The 15,160-nt window shown below is 35.7% G+C and overlaps 2 protein-coding genes across 3 annotated transcripts; both read left to right on the forward strand.

Moving 5' to 3' along the window:
• Positions 1–208: 208 nt before the first annotated feature.
• Positions 209–1,829, forward strand: LOC109011967 (stemmadenine O-acetyltransferase-like). The gene has a single exon (XM_018993384.2). The coding sequence runs from the start codon at positions 217–219 to the stop codon at positions 1,612–1,614; it is 1,398 nt and encodes a 465-aa protein (XP_018848929.2). The 5' UTR covers positions 209–216; the 3' UTR covers positions 1,615–1,829.
• An 8,385-nt stretch (positions 1,830–10,214) lies between these two features.
• LOC109011918 (lipid phosphate phosphatase delta) lies at positions 10,215–13,361 on the forward strand. Of its 2 annotated transcripts, none has more exons than XM_018993310.2 (8): positions 10,215–10,457; positions 10,590–10,685; positions 10,827–10,901; positions 11,030–11,160; positions 11,459–11,562; positions 11,645–11,773; positions 12,289–12,404; positions 12,769–13,361. In XM_018993310.2, the coding sequence occupies exons 1-8, from the start codon at positions 10,296–10,298 to the stop codon at positions 13,171–13,173; spliced, it is 1,218 nt and encodes a 405-aa protein (XP_018848855.1). In that variant the 5' UTR covers positions 10,215–10,295; the 3' UTR covers positions 13,174–13,361. The 2 variants fall into 2 exon arrangements, with proteins under 2 accessions (XP_018848855.1, XP_018848854.1); XM_018993309.2 differs by having other exon boundaries at positions 10,316–10,457; positions 10,568–10,685.
• Positions 13,362–15,160: the final 1,799 nt, after the last annotated feature.

Genomic DNA, 15,160 nt, shown 5'->3' on the forward strand with positions numbered 1-15,160 from the left:
AAGTTGTTTTTGTTTTTATTTATTTGTGGTAAAGTGATAAAATCGACATAAGATGTTCTGATATTGTTTTAGTGGAAAGATAGCTGTTTAATTTGAGAATTATGAAAAAAATGGAAATGACGAGACTGTCCTTGTGATCACATTCTGATCTTTATAAAGGAAAACGACCTGTGTGTGGAATATACGGAATTACCATATAGGAGCAACATGAGTTCCATGATGAAAAGCTTTGGTGCGGAAAAAATGACAATGGAAGTCGAGATCATTTCAAGAGAAATCATCAGACCATCCAATTTACGAACATCACTTCATTTTCCGAAACCATACAAACTCTCTTACTTGGACCAGTTAGTACCCACACTCTATTCCCCACTTATCATCTTTTATGATTCTAAGAATCATACTCATTCTAAAAGTAACCGATCCTTGTCAACTCAGCTAAAAGAGTCACTCTCAGAAACTCTAAATCACTTCTACCCCTTTTCTGGAAGGATCAAAGACAACTTCTCTATCGATTCTTTCGACGAGGGCGTTCCATTCAATGAGGCTCGAGTCCGTTGCCATATGTTGGACTTCCTTCAACATTCTGAAATCGAGTCACTGAACCAATTTCTTCCTTGCTTGCCATTCCACAAAGAACCAAACCCGGAGGAAGCTGCCCAATTAGCCATTCAAGTGAGCATATTTGATTGTGGTGGAATAGCAATCGGCATGTGCGCGTCACACAAGGTTGCAGATGGAAGCACGTTGCGCCCTCTCTTCCTCCATTGGGCAGTTGCGACAGGTGGGCCTCGTAAAAAAGTACCGTGTCTTGATTTTTCTGAGGCATCATCGCCATCACACTTTCCTCCACAACATGTTTTGCCTCAGAGCTTGGTCTCTTTAGTTGAGAGTATTTGCTTTAATGAAACCAAGCACATGAAGACAAGGAGGTTTGTGTTTGATGGGAGTGCCGTAGCTACCCTAAGAGAGAAAGCAAAGAGTGAACGAGTGGATGACCCAACCCGAGTTGAAGCGCTGACTGGTTTTATTTCTGAGCATGCCATGGCTGCTTCAAGAGTAATATCAGGTTCTCCAAAGCCAACTATCATAAACCAAGCAGTAAACATCCGGCGACTAACGAAACCACGCTTACCAGATAATTCTGCGGGAAATATCTTTTTAGAAACATCGGTAGCCCTTGATCGTCATGAATCAGCAAAGATCGCGGGGATACAACTAAGTGGCTTGGCGGCATCCTTGAGAGAAGCCGTGCAGAAAGTTAATAGTGATTACATAAGTACTCTGCAAGGTGACCACGGTTTTGAAGTTTACTGCGAGATCATCCAAAAACGGATGACAGAAAAACTAGGACAGAAATACCCAGACGTGTACACTTTCTCCAGTTGGTTGGGTTTGGATATCAATGGCTTAGATTTTGGATGGGGGAAACCCATTTGGTCTGGGATCATGGGGGAGGCCGGTCCCACAAGTAGGAATCTCATTTTCTACAAGAAAACGCAATGTGGGAATGGAGTAGAGGCATGGGTGACCTTGGATGAAAAACTGATGGCCATATTCGAGAATGACCCAGAATTCCTTGCCTTTGCTACCCTAAATCCGGCATGGGTGTAAGCCAATAGGTCGGAAATATCTATATTTGTCCAACTAGTGTGCATGGGTATCCACGACGTTATAACTAAAATTATAACGTCACATACTCTATATATGTTATGTAGTAGTATTACTATTCCAAAACTAGAAAGCTGCTCATGCTGAGCTGGTGTGAAAAATAAGTTATAGGTGTAGGCTCGTGCTGCATATACGGCTTGCATTCTCGCCATGATGAAATAAATTTGGTCAAAATAAAATGATACATATATATTATATTAATTACTTGTTTGTGTGTGTTTTTTCTTCATTGATTGAGTTTGTTTTGTAAACGGTGTCGATTTAGCATTTTGATTTATGAAATTTTAGTTTATACAGAACTTTGATCTCACTACAAGAAAATAGGCTTTTTTCAACGCTTAAAATCGTCACAAATATTCCTATTAATCTCTACATTTGAGCATTTTAGGCGATTTTTAATTCGCTACATCTTCGACGAAATTAAAGTGTCTGTTTTGATCAATTTCAGCTATAGGCAAAAGTCGTCGCAAAAAACTACTATTTTCGGCAATTTTTGTGCGTCGCAACTATCACAAAAATCGACGGAAATAGTCTTTTCGTTTACCATTAAATTGTTCAGAAAAATCAATTGTGGCGATATTTATCGTCGCAAAATATTGTAAAATTGAAGCAAAAGACTCGTTATTTTTCCCAGAGATTAAAAATTATCGTCGCTATTATGTAATCTCAGCGGTTATTGTCGCCGAAATAGATTATTTCCGGCGATTAAAATTAGCCGGAAATAAGTTACATTGACAAAAAAAGTATCTCTGGCGACATATATTTGCCGAAAATGGTGTTCCAAAAAAGAAAAAAAAAAGGTGCAAAAACAGAGATGAACTAGTTCACCAAAATAGTGCAGCAACCCCTCTCACATATATATAATATATGTGAGGTATATATGTGAGGGAATGCTGCATTATATACAGTTACACTTATATATAATATATGTATATATAATTGATGAATACTACAACTAAAATCTGTGTTCATATCTTTTCTTAAGATTCTTAACAGAGAGATAGCAACATTATAGAAACTCGATAAGTGTCGTTGCAAAATCTGTGTTAATCATGAGTGCTTAATCTAAACACATTTTTCCTAAGTATAACATGAAATATTGGGTCTGTTTGACATATGTAAGCAGCCACATGAATAAAATGTGTTACCTGGCAAAGAGTCATAGAATATTCTTTCTATAGAGTTTGGGTATTTGATCAGATAAGCAGCTTGGCCCCTGTAAGCAAGAAGAAGATAGGAAAATACCACATAAGTAAAGGTAATCTGGATAAATAGTATGTATTATTTATAAGGAGCGTCTTGTAAAGCAAATACATGAATTTATTCTCCAAGGAAAAAATGATTTGATGTAATGCAGAAATAAACTTGTATGACACATATAGAGAAGTGACCTAAATTGCTTCATCACCAGCAGCAACAACAAATGACATTCAAGCCAAACTAGTGGAAAGGGTAAACTGGGATAGAAAGTTCGAAGGAAAATTCAAAAGAGTACTCTTAAAGAAAGTTAACTTGCCACCCTTAGATAAATATATACACTTCAAGGAAAAATGGATTGGATGTGTAACATGGGGATGGGGTTGCCCAGACACTAAGATTCTTTGCTTTACCTCTTGTACATGTTTTTTTAAATGAAATATTGACTGATTAAGAAAGATGATTAGCCATTCTTTGCCTGCTAATTAAAGAACAAGTTTTGGATGATTGCCTTATTGATCGCTTGGTGTGTAAGGAACTTAATTTCATTGTAATTAGCACAAAGAAAGGATAAGCTATGGTCCATAAATATTATTAAAAACAAGATGGAATAATAGAGTAACTAATTTTTATTTATTTTTTTCTATGATGATCAGAGACTGAGACAAGCTGACAGATAATACAAAACAAATGCAAAACCAGATGTACTTAGCACATTAAAGAAGATGCATAGGTAATTAATTGGCCACCTTATGCCAATCACTATCAATATTAGTTTGATCAGCTTTAATAAAAAACCAGTCATGAGATGGAGAAATCATTTTGATTTATGAAATTTTAGTTTATACAGAACTTTGATGATCTCTTTTCTTTTACCTTTTTGTTTTTTATTATTCATTTAGAATAATTTCATTTGTCATAATGATCTTAAATAATATTATCATTTTATCATGCATCTTTTTACATAATGTGACGTTAGGCTATTAGAAAACTAAAAAAATATAAAACATGAATTTTATTAACTACAAGTCAATAAATAAATACACCATTTATTATTGGGAAATGTTATTCCCACATACAAAAGCCACACACAAAAGTCACTGATTGGCTTTTTTATTTTTTTAGTAATATTTAAGGAAGTATGCTTTAATAATTTTGTGATTTTTTTTAAAAATTTTTTAAAGAGCTTGAAAAAATTTTTGGAAAAAAAAATATTAGCCTTAGCAGTGGAGAAGTCTCTGTGGTGTAGCATCACCTTTTATTATTGGACCGCATTATTGATCGTTATATAAAATAATTTTAAAACATAAACTATTTTTATACTGATCGACCAATATAGCCGGCTTCCACCTTCGTAATATATAAAGGTAATGTTTTTCATCTCGTTCATTATTTTATGATATGATATTTAGTAATTAAACATTATTTATTATATTTTATTTTTAAATATATCATTTAATGTCACGATTGTGAGAGAATAATAAAAAAAAATGATGATGAGAGATATTTTCAATATATGAATGAGGGATCAGAGAATCCTAATAAGTACATCATTACAAGAAAATCACGAGAACTGCTGCATAAAAATAAAAGTAAACCCTTAATATATCACTTCTACCCATTTTCTGGAAGGAGCAAAGACAACTTTATCGATTCTTTCGGCGAGGGCGTTCCATTCAATGAGGCTCGATCGAGTCCGTTGCCGTATATTGGACTTCCTTCAACATCCTGAAATTGAGTCATTTAATCAGTTTTTTCCTTGCTTGCCATTGCACAAGGAAACCTGGAGGAAGCTGCCCAATTAGCCTTTCAAGTGAGCATGTTTGACTGTGTGGTGGAATAGCAGTCGGCTTGTGCGTATCACACAAGATCGCAGATGGGGCCACCTTGAGGCCTTTCTTCGTCCATTGGGTAGCCGAGACAGGAGGGCCTGAGAAACGAGTCCCGTATCCTGGTTTTTCTAAGGCATCATCGCCATCACACTTTCCTCCGGTTGAAGCGCGTTGAATGGTTTTATTTCTGAGCGTGCCATGGCTGGTTCTAGAGTAATATCAGATTCTCCAAAACCAACTATTATATAAAACCAAGCAGTAAACATCCGGTGACTAAGGAAGCCATGCTTGTCGGATAATTCTGTGGGAAATAGCTTTTTAAAAGCATCACCGCAGCCTATGATCATGCAGCTAAGTGGCTTTGCAGCAGACTTAAGAGAAGCCGTGCAGAGAATTAACAATGATCAGGGTAACCAATCTGCAAGGAGATGAAGGTTTTGAAGTTTACTGTAAGAGCCTAAATCGGGTGGCAAAAAACTAGTACACTCCAAGGAATATCCAGAGAATTACACTTTCTCCAGTTGGATGGGTCACGGCCGTATGGAAGCATTAGCTAGATGTTTGATGGGGGAAGCCCATTTAGTCTGGGAACACGGGGGGAGTTGGTCCGGCATGTAGGAAACTTTTGATTAAATGGATAAAAGTTAAAAATTGAATAAAATAGTATTAGAGTATTATTTTTTAATATTATTATTTTGAGATTTTAAAAAATTAAATTATTTATGATATTTTATGTGATAATATGAAAAAATTGTAATAATAAGATGAGATAAGATAAAATACTTCTTGTATCCAAACTGAATTTAAAAAAAAAAGGAAGGTGGGAATGAAGTGAGGCATGGGTGAACTTGGATGAAAAACAGATGCATGGCTATATTGGAGAATGATTCTGAATTCCTTGCCTCTCATGCTACCTGGCATAAACCCCGAGGGTGTTAAGCCAGTAGCTAGGGCAAGGCCTTGGTTACAACCCTTACGTACTATCTGTCTTTGTGAAAAAAGTGTGCATGCATGCATGGGTTATAACATTACGTACTATATGCGGTACTTTGTGATGAATAAGTTACAGGTGTAAGCAGCACAGCTTGCACTCTGTGATCATGATGAAATAAAATTTGTCAAATACATGACATACATGTATTGGAGAAAATTAACCAAGAGAACTCTCTTCACTTTTTCGTTTTTTGTTTTTACTTTGAGCGGGAGAGAGAAATGCGGGGGATGGGTTGAACAAGGAAGAGTACCATTTGCAATAAGCTTGACACCTCTTGGACCCGGGTTTCCAAATGCCCTTGTGTACTGTTTTTGGAAATGAATTTGTCAAAACTAGCTAGAGTTTCTGGGTGCCATATTAATTGTATCAGACTCGAAAATGTATGGAAAATAGTGAGATGGAGCTCTTGAAGCAGAAGAAGCCACGGTTGTTTGTGCCATTAGCCCCCAATATTGTATAAATCAGACTTCAAGTACGTACCACTAACCCAAAGGCATTTAATAGCCATCGAAAACTGGTACGCAATATCCAGTGGATATTTATTGGCCATCCACAATCACTCTCACTTATTTAAGAGAGCAATAGGCAAGTTGTTGTGCTTGAGCCTTTAAATCTCCATGGACCATGCATGACAGCTGCATTGACAGGTATGGCCGTAAGCTAGAGTGATTGCTCCTCTGTATTCATCGCTAGCATCTCTGTAATTCTTATCGCGAATTATATTATCTAAATCAGAAGAGATCAGATCGTAGGCATTAGAGCTTGCGTTTTATATCATTTTATGAAAATTTAAATATTGTCTAAACGTCCTGTTCTGGAAACATAATGTAGTTCAAACACAATTCTCTGTCCAATTCTAAGAATTCTCAACTCATTTTAACCACAATATATGCAAAGAGAAAATAACCAAATTGCTGAACCAAGTTATAAGATTATCTATTTTTCTGACAGTCATGATGTGATCCTCACTTGAATATGTAATGTAGGGATGCCAAATCGTGTTAACGGATCGTGTTCATGTCTTGTCAAGACATGTATATTGTACTCTATGGATCAACTTTAGCCCGGCCGTTAAGCTTATCATGTCAAAATCTCAAATTCTAGCACGATTCATTAACATAACGAGTCGTGTCGTGTCAACTCATTTTGATCCGTTAGTGAATACTACGAAATAGGTTAACCCGACCCGACCCGTTTCAACCCATTTATGTAAATGAAATTAACCCATCTGATCTGGTTAAGTTTAGTATAATTTTATATAAATGTTAAAACCACAATATCTATAAAAAAATATAAAACTAACTACAAGTCCAAAATTACAATCCAAACAATAAAATATCAAAATTAAAATTCTAATAATTTTATTTATAAGGGTATAATTGTAACTTTAAATTTTTAAACGGATCAAAACGAGTTGACCCGTTAAGCAATAGTGTTTTAACGGGTCAATCCGTTTTGACCTGTACTCGTTAAAACTAAACACAAACTCGTTATTATTGGATCGTGTTCGTATTGGATTAACGGGTCGTGTTATATATTGTCACCCCTAATGTAATGATGTGTATCTTTTTGTATTAAACCATGCAATTGGATTAAGTACTTAATGAAGAGAATCTCAATTGAAGAGAGAGCATCTTGGTTTGCAACAACATCAAAGTAATTACCAACCAAATTATTAGCCTTAAAGTCTACAGAAAATATAACTTAAATTGTTTTTTGTAGTGAAATTAATCTGTATACAAGTATTTACAAATTTGGTGTACAACATATATATCATTTAGAAAAGAGCTTTATGGGATTCATTATATTTATAAAATGAGTTCTTGATTTGTTTTAATATATAAATTGATATCAAGTTTGCATAACATGAATTCATCTTTTTTCTTTTTTCTTTATTTCTTACTAAAAGGATAAATTTTGTTCGGATGACAACAATCTACTTCTTATAAGATAATAAATTATAGTGTGTAGTTCTACACAACTACCTCTCCTCTTTTTGTACCGTACACTTGTGCGCGCTTACGTGCAATTTTTTTTTCCAATTCTTCTGGGAGCAACCGGGGTGGGAAACCCTCACGGCATCGGCTGACCACGTCAGCAAATAATAATAATAAAAAATGCGTACAAACATGCCGTTTCTCTATCTCTTGACTTTTTTCGTTTAATATTCTTTACGAGGACAACATGTAGCCCCAAGATCGAGAAATCTTTTCGGAACCTAAAAAGTTGCAAACCAATTGAGAAGAAACAAAATCGAACACTAGAAGGTAACTGCAAGCATTAGCGAAACTCGAAAGCTCGAACAAACGAACAACAATGGTAGACTATCACTTCGTGTACAAGAAAAAGTAGAGGGCGCGTCGACTCAGTGGGACGACATTCAATAGAAGCTCAGGAATTTACCGCCTAAACCCCTAGCATTCAAACCCCCATCCTTCACGCCTGGCCTAGAAGAATCCTCTCTACCCAAAGATAAGTCTTGGATCGATGATAAAATCGAGGAGGAGCTCGAAGAACTCCAAGACATTCCAGATCTTGACGATGATTGATTTCTCTAGGAGTACAGTTCCCTCTGTTTCTTTGAATCGGCTATTTATTTTCTATCGATATGGTTGCCTAGAATTGTGTGAAAATGAAATAGAATGAAAAATCGTGAAACTTCATTTTCAATTTTCTTCAAGAAGATGTGTAATTCCTTGACTTTTCCTTATTAATTCTTTTAATAACTAAGAATTAGATTTACTTGGGAACTTTCTTTCCGTGAAACAGACGGAGCCTAGTTTACTTTGTTCTAGTTGTTGAAACATAATAAATAGTGTCAACTGGAGAGTTTGAAAATGATTTAGTTCAAAGAGGTTGAACTTTCCTTTTATATGAATTAAGAAATCCATAACCAAAACTGGCAGGCCTGATCATATGTCGAAGACGAAGATGGATGAAAGAAAAAGAGAGTGTCGATGCGACTTTCTCGAAGACAAAGATGGATGGAAGAAAGATAGAAAGTGTCACTGCGGCTTTCTCGAAGAGGAAGATGCCAAGAGTTCGTGGGTGTCGCTGCGGGTTTCTCAAAGACGAAGATGGATGTGTGAGAGAGAGAGAGAGAGAGAGAGAGAGAGAGAGAGAGAGAGAGAGAGAGAGAGCATGCGAGAGGCTAACGAGGAGGATGTCAATTAGGGAATTTTGAAACAAGGAGGAATGAGGTTTTTGTCTATGTAGGAAGGAGGTTTTTTCGTCTGATCCATGATGTGGTTCACCAGACCGGCCTAGACTGGATTTGCCAAATAAAGTTTGCGATGTAGGGTTAAAAAACCGGTTGCGAGAAGAATTTTTCGAAAGAGAAATAATAGAGTGACCAAGAAATTATAAACCTATTTTGTATCAAATTTTTTTTATTTAATAATTAATGAAGTATTTTTTTTAATAATTTTTTTATTTTCTTATTTTTAAAGATATTTAAATAGATTTTAAAAATATTTTTTAAAAAATAGAATTTGTTTACACTATTCAATAAAAAAAGTGTAGAAATTTATGTGGCCTAACACCGCTCTTTTCTTAAATTATATCTCATTGATAGTTCAGACTCTCTTCCTTTTCTCTCCAGAGACTCGATCGCCCCCACCAAAAACCCAACCTAGAAAGAGAAGGGGGGGGGGGGGTTGGAGCTTCGGCTCCTCCCTCCCTCTTTTCATCTGGTTAAATCAGAGATTGTGTAGCCATTTATTTTCATTTTTTTTTTCGTCCAAAGTATGGCGAAACACCAATCTACTGTTTTCTGAAGCCCAGTGACTATCATACGCCCCACCGCAGGATTCCTAGGCTGTTGATCATTCAGACGGCCGAAGGCTTTCATTGAACGGAGTGGCGTGAGTTAAACACACTGGTCAAAGCAGCGCATGAGATCTACGCGCCACCGCACCAGGAAGCTTCTATTGCCACCATGCACGACGTTTCTGGGACCAGGGACCTCGATTTCTTCAGACTCAACTGGCTACCACTCTCCTAGCATGGTGCATATCCTTCACGATTCACCACAGTCTCTTTATTTCTTGTATTTTACTTTCCTTCAAGCTGAGAATTCGGATCTACAGTTGCAATTCATCTTTTCATATATATCTTTATGTTTATTGTTATTTCCTTTTGTTTAGATAAATATAAAAAAGAAATAGTCTCTTGGACATTTTATCTATAGAGTGAAAATTCTTTTTTTCTCTGGAATGTGGGGTTTGAAATCTCTATTTTAGGTAGAGCGTGGTCTCTCAGACAGTTTATTTATAGAGAGTTCAAGAAATTAAGACCATATCAATCACAAATAAATTTGTATACTAATAAAATCTCAACCATGAATAACTGACTTATAATCTTAAATTTTTTTTTATATGAATCAGATTACAACTATAACTTCATTTTCATAAATAAAAGAGGTCTATTAGTATTTACCATTAAAAAAAAAAAAAAAATCTCATCGGTAGTCAAGAAAAAATAATATAGTAAATTAACCCGTCCGAGTCATGCCACTACTTTTTTCTTTGTTTTCTGCGTCCCTCACTTGCTACTCTGGGAACCCTCTCCTCCAAGTGGTAACGAGAGAGAGAGAGAGAGAGATGGAAAGCGCAGCAGTGTGGCAAGGAGCGACGCTTTGTGGAATTGTGGCATGGATTGTGTTAACTTCACGCCTCAATGTGACCCTCAAGCTTAGATCTTTCCTACAGCCATGGGTGGCTCGCCATGTCATCACCGGGACCCCTTTCATCCTTCAGATCCAGGTTCCAGTCAAATTTTACTACTAAAATTCGCAACCCAGATGCTCGTTCTTTTTGAATTATTCGCATATATATTGTATTTTTCAATTGAGTTTGATTTTTTTTTTCGGGAGATTGGTGTGGTGTGTTTTGCAGAAATACCAGCATGGGTTTCTTGATGCTCTGTTCTCTGGGTTGTCCTGTGTTGTGTCTGTTCCCTTTTACACTGCTTTTCTTCCTCTGCTCTTCTGGGTATCTTCTTCATCCCTATAATGGGGTTCCTTCTGGAATCTGAGTTTGTTTTTTGTTGTCTTATGGGCTTTGGACTTTTGAGTAATGTATTTACCAGCATTTTAACAATTCAAATTGAGTTACTACTGGGTAATATTATAGAGCGGGCATGGCAGATTGGCTCGGCAAATGACCCTTTTGATAGCATTTTGCGATTATGTAGGGAACTCTATAAAGGTAACTACTTTTTCGTTTGCTTGGAGTTGGTTGTTCTCAAGTTCTCATTGGTTCATTTGTTTGCATATGGTCTGGTACATAAATATGACGATGTCTATGTGAGGTGTGTGCATGTGTGTGTGAGATAGGATTCGGTATCAGCTCCGAGACCCAGTTCACCACCAGTCAGGAGAGTAACTGCCACGAAAGACGAGGAAGATAATGCATTGGAGTACGGCGTGCCGTCTTCCCACACTCTTAATACAGTTTGCTTATCTGGGTACCAGCTCTCTGCTTCTCATTTGCCATCTTTTAGCTGTTTGTATCTAAATATATGTCCAGAGGCTTAAAAATCATGCCTCGCGAATCAAGGCCAATGGTGTAAGCTTCTTCAGCCAATCAGCATGTTAGCAATGAATTCACTTCAACCAATTATAACATGGCTTAAAACATGCATGCATTTGTTAACAATAGCTTGGTTTGCATTTTGTGCAACTTGAGAGCTTTTCTTCTCGTCTTTGCATTGTATAATATTGTCTCTTCTAACTGTAGAGCTCTCTTGAACTGGGGGTCTCCAGGTACCTTTTGCACTATGTCTTGTCTTATCCTCAGTATGAAGATGGCTCCATGAAATTTGTTGGGGTTGCCCTTGTTTGCTTGCTCGTGGGCCTCATTGGTTTGGGTAAGTTTATTTTTATTTAAGAAGTTGTTGGAAGCTTTTTTTATTTCTTGCTGCGCAAACTGAAATTTGGTTTACCTGCTAGGAAGAATTTACCTCGGCATGCACAGTTTGGTTGATGTCATTGGTGGTCTTGCCATTGGACTGGTGATCCTTCCATTCTGGATCACAGTTCATGAATACGTTGACATTTTTATAGTCTCAGGACAAAATGGTATGTCTACTTCTCTTCATCCTTTAGTGGTTACAAATTTTGGTCAAGGTGAGAAGTAGATATTTTGGCCTGCAGTTTTTCAGGATTACTAGATATTTTGTTTAACTGAAGGTAGAATCTAGTTGTGTTTTAACTTTATGGAGATGTTGCAATTAGTAAAAGATATCTATTAATATTTGGAAGCATAGAGCTTGGCTGCTTTGGAGCCACATCATCTTTTCCTAATAAATTGATGCATTCAGTCCAATTATTTATGAAGGTTTTGATATCTAAGTTAGTTTTTTTTTTTTTTTTTATCAGTATATCTAAGTTAGTTATGAATAATCAACAGTACAAATTAATGCATTTTCATGCCCTTCAAACGATGATTATTAATCAAAGCCTTCACAAACATCTCCTCCAGTTCACTAAATATAACAACATTAAGAAATAAACATATTTAAATAATTACATATTTTTAACTGAATTATTTTAATTGTTACCGTACGTACATTGTGCGGGTCTGTATATGGCAGTTACATCCTTTTGGGCCGCCCTAAGCTTCCTGTTGCTCTTTGCTTATCCAACTCCTGAGCTTCCAACCCCAAGCATCGAGTACCACACAGCCTTTAATGGTGTGGCATTTGGAATTGTAAGCAATCTTTTCTCATTAAGATCAAATTAATGCTATGTTTAGTTTTAAACTCTTTCTGCTATCACCAGAATATAGCATGAGGATCAATAGGAACTAAATACAATCTTTTTCCAATATATTGTTGCAATAATTGGATCGGACTAGACTGAAACTGCCGGTTATTATTTAAATATGTTTTATATCTGCCATAACTGTCATGGTTCAAGTATGAATTTCACATTCACTTTATAGAAATCTCATATAATTATGTATAAAAGGAAAAGACCAGGAAACTGTTACCAAATTTAAGTAATGCGTGTTATTCAAAACTTTGCGCTTTCTTCCTGCGAATTTGATAAACTGAAATACCAATTTTGTTCAGGTAGCTGGAATCCAGCAAACATACCATCAGTTTCACCATGAAGCCGTTCCTCGTATATTTACCCCACAACTCACAATCCTTACCTTTGTGGGAAGAATGTTGCTTGGGATACCCACCATACTTCTTGTGAAGTTATGTAGTAAGGCTCTCGCAAAATGGATTCTCCCTGTTGTGTCAAACACATTGGGCATCCCAATTAAATCAAGCGGCTACATCCCAAATCTAAATGGAAATGGGAAAAAATCGGACGAGATTAAACAATCTGGTTTTATCCAAAAGCTGTTCTTTTTCTCCCAACAGAGTACATTTGATGTTGATACAGGTATAAGGTTCTTCCAATATGCAGGCCTTGCATGGTCGGTGGTGGATCTTGTTCCATCTCTTTTCTCTCAAGTGAGCTTGTAATGCTTGGTTGCACTTGTAGAGTATGAACGCTCATGGTAAATCGCATATGTTTCTTTTCTTTTTTTTGTTTGCCTCGGAGAACATACTTATATATTAATAAAACCGACACATTACATATAGTTTAGGTAGAAGCGATTTAATTTATACAAGAGGGTGGTGGTGGATCTTTTGCCACTATGAAAATCTAATAGACATTGTGGAACTTTATTAAGGGGTATGCTTCCGACTCCAATAATTATTGGAGGTTGCTATTGCTCAATTTCATGCGCTCATCGATTCTGGATTCGATGTATAATTGCCTCCCATGATTCAAAGTTGTTCAGCACGAGTCTTGTATCTCGGATGGTTCCTTCTGCTAACCAGTCTTGACTTTTTGTTGAGTCATTCAATGTTATTATTGTTCTTTGGGAGTCACCTTCAATTCTGATTTTCTTCAACTGCTGTTTTTGAGCTTCCTTTACCCTGATATATGCTGCCATTGCTTCTCCATGGTTCGGTCGGATTGCAGCTACTTGAGTGAGCTGCTACAATGAAAGATACTTTGTTGAGACAATTATCCTTTTTTTTTTTGGATGTATTAATTTCACTTATTGTAATTAATTTTGGGACGTGCGAGGGAGGCTCTTGAAGTTGCTAGCTACTTGTGGTTTTTTGGCAATTGCCATTAGCTTAACAATGCAATGGCAATTGCCCATTAGGTTATATTTGGATAGCGAATTTATCTTATTTTATTATTATAATTTTTTAAATTTTTGTATAAAATATAAAAAATAATTCAAATTTTTAAAATTTTAAAATAATAATAATATTAAAAAATAATATTTTAATAATATTTTATTTAATTTTATCTAAAATTATTTCATCTCATATCATCTTGCTGAGATCCAAACGGCGCTTAAAAAGTATAAACGCAATTTTGAGGATGGCTGCGTAGACGCATGATTCTTAGAAAATAGTAACAAGTGGCAAATTATATTACATTACACTGATTTGCATAAATAAGTAGGTAAATATATTTGAATTCAGTACGCAGTGTTATTATGTCCACCTCGCGATGGTCATCTGCGATAGTTAGGTGGCTAACTATTTGATGAAAGGAAAATGTTATTTCTACTTATAATTTTTATTTACATGATAATACGTGTTTACATGTAAACTATTGATATGTTACAAATTATAAAATTTAAAATTTGAGTTTAAAAATAGAAACTGATCAAATGAGTTTTATATCGACAACTACATCGACGTTGTAAGTATTCTCAGCGGTCTTTTCCGCCTCAATTCGACAGTGTTTGATACTCATGCTGATATCAGTAGAAATATCAAGTGGACTTCTCATTTCGCACTCAATTTTTAGACTATGATTGGGTATCGTTTGCCTCATCACTCTTTAGTTCTTTCTATTGGTTTTCACATAATGGAACTAGAATGGACTCATCACGTCCGATTCACGTGACTCCTCTTCAATTTCTGATCCACTTCCTACATTTTGGTTTCTCTAGTAAGAATCATCCATTTGTCCTCAGTTTCAGAAACTTCTTGATGATGGGAGTTCACCATCTTATCCAGCACAACATTTTCAAGCTCTAAATTCAAGGAATCATTTCTAATTGAACGAGCGTTAGGATATTGAGGTGATATTATATAATTTAAATTGATCAATAGTTATATTTTATACATTTTATTATATATTTAAATGTAAATAGATTGCGATATGTATTTGAATCTATTTTAATTTTTGATGAAAAATTAAAAAAACAGTAAATCTTATTAATTATTAATTTAAGATAGATTGAGATAATTTTATCTTCCAAGCTCACCTGACAACAACGATCTCAGGCACCCCAATAATTAGACGGTGAGAAGAGATCAGGAGATAATCTATGAATAGTAATGAAATAATTTTTGAATAATAATGAAAGTATTTGAGTTAATATGTTTGATAGAGTTTTGAGAAATTATTGAGAAAAAATTAAATAAAAATACT

This window comes from Juglans regia, chromosome 3 (genome assembly GCF_001411555.2).
Source record: "Juglans regia cultivar Chandler chromosome 3, Walnut 2.0, whole genome shotgun sequence".
NCBI classification, from domain to species: domain Eukaryota; kingdom Viridiplantae; phylum Streptophyta; class Magnoliopsida; order Fagales; family Juglandaceae; genus Juglans; species Juglans regia.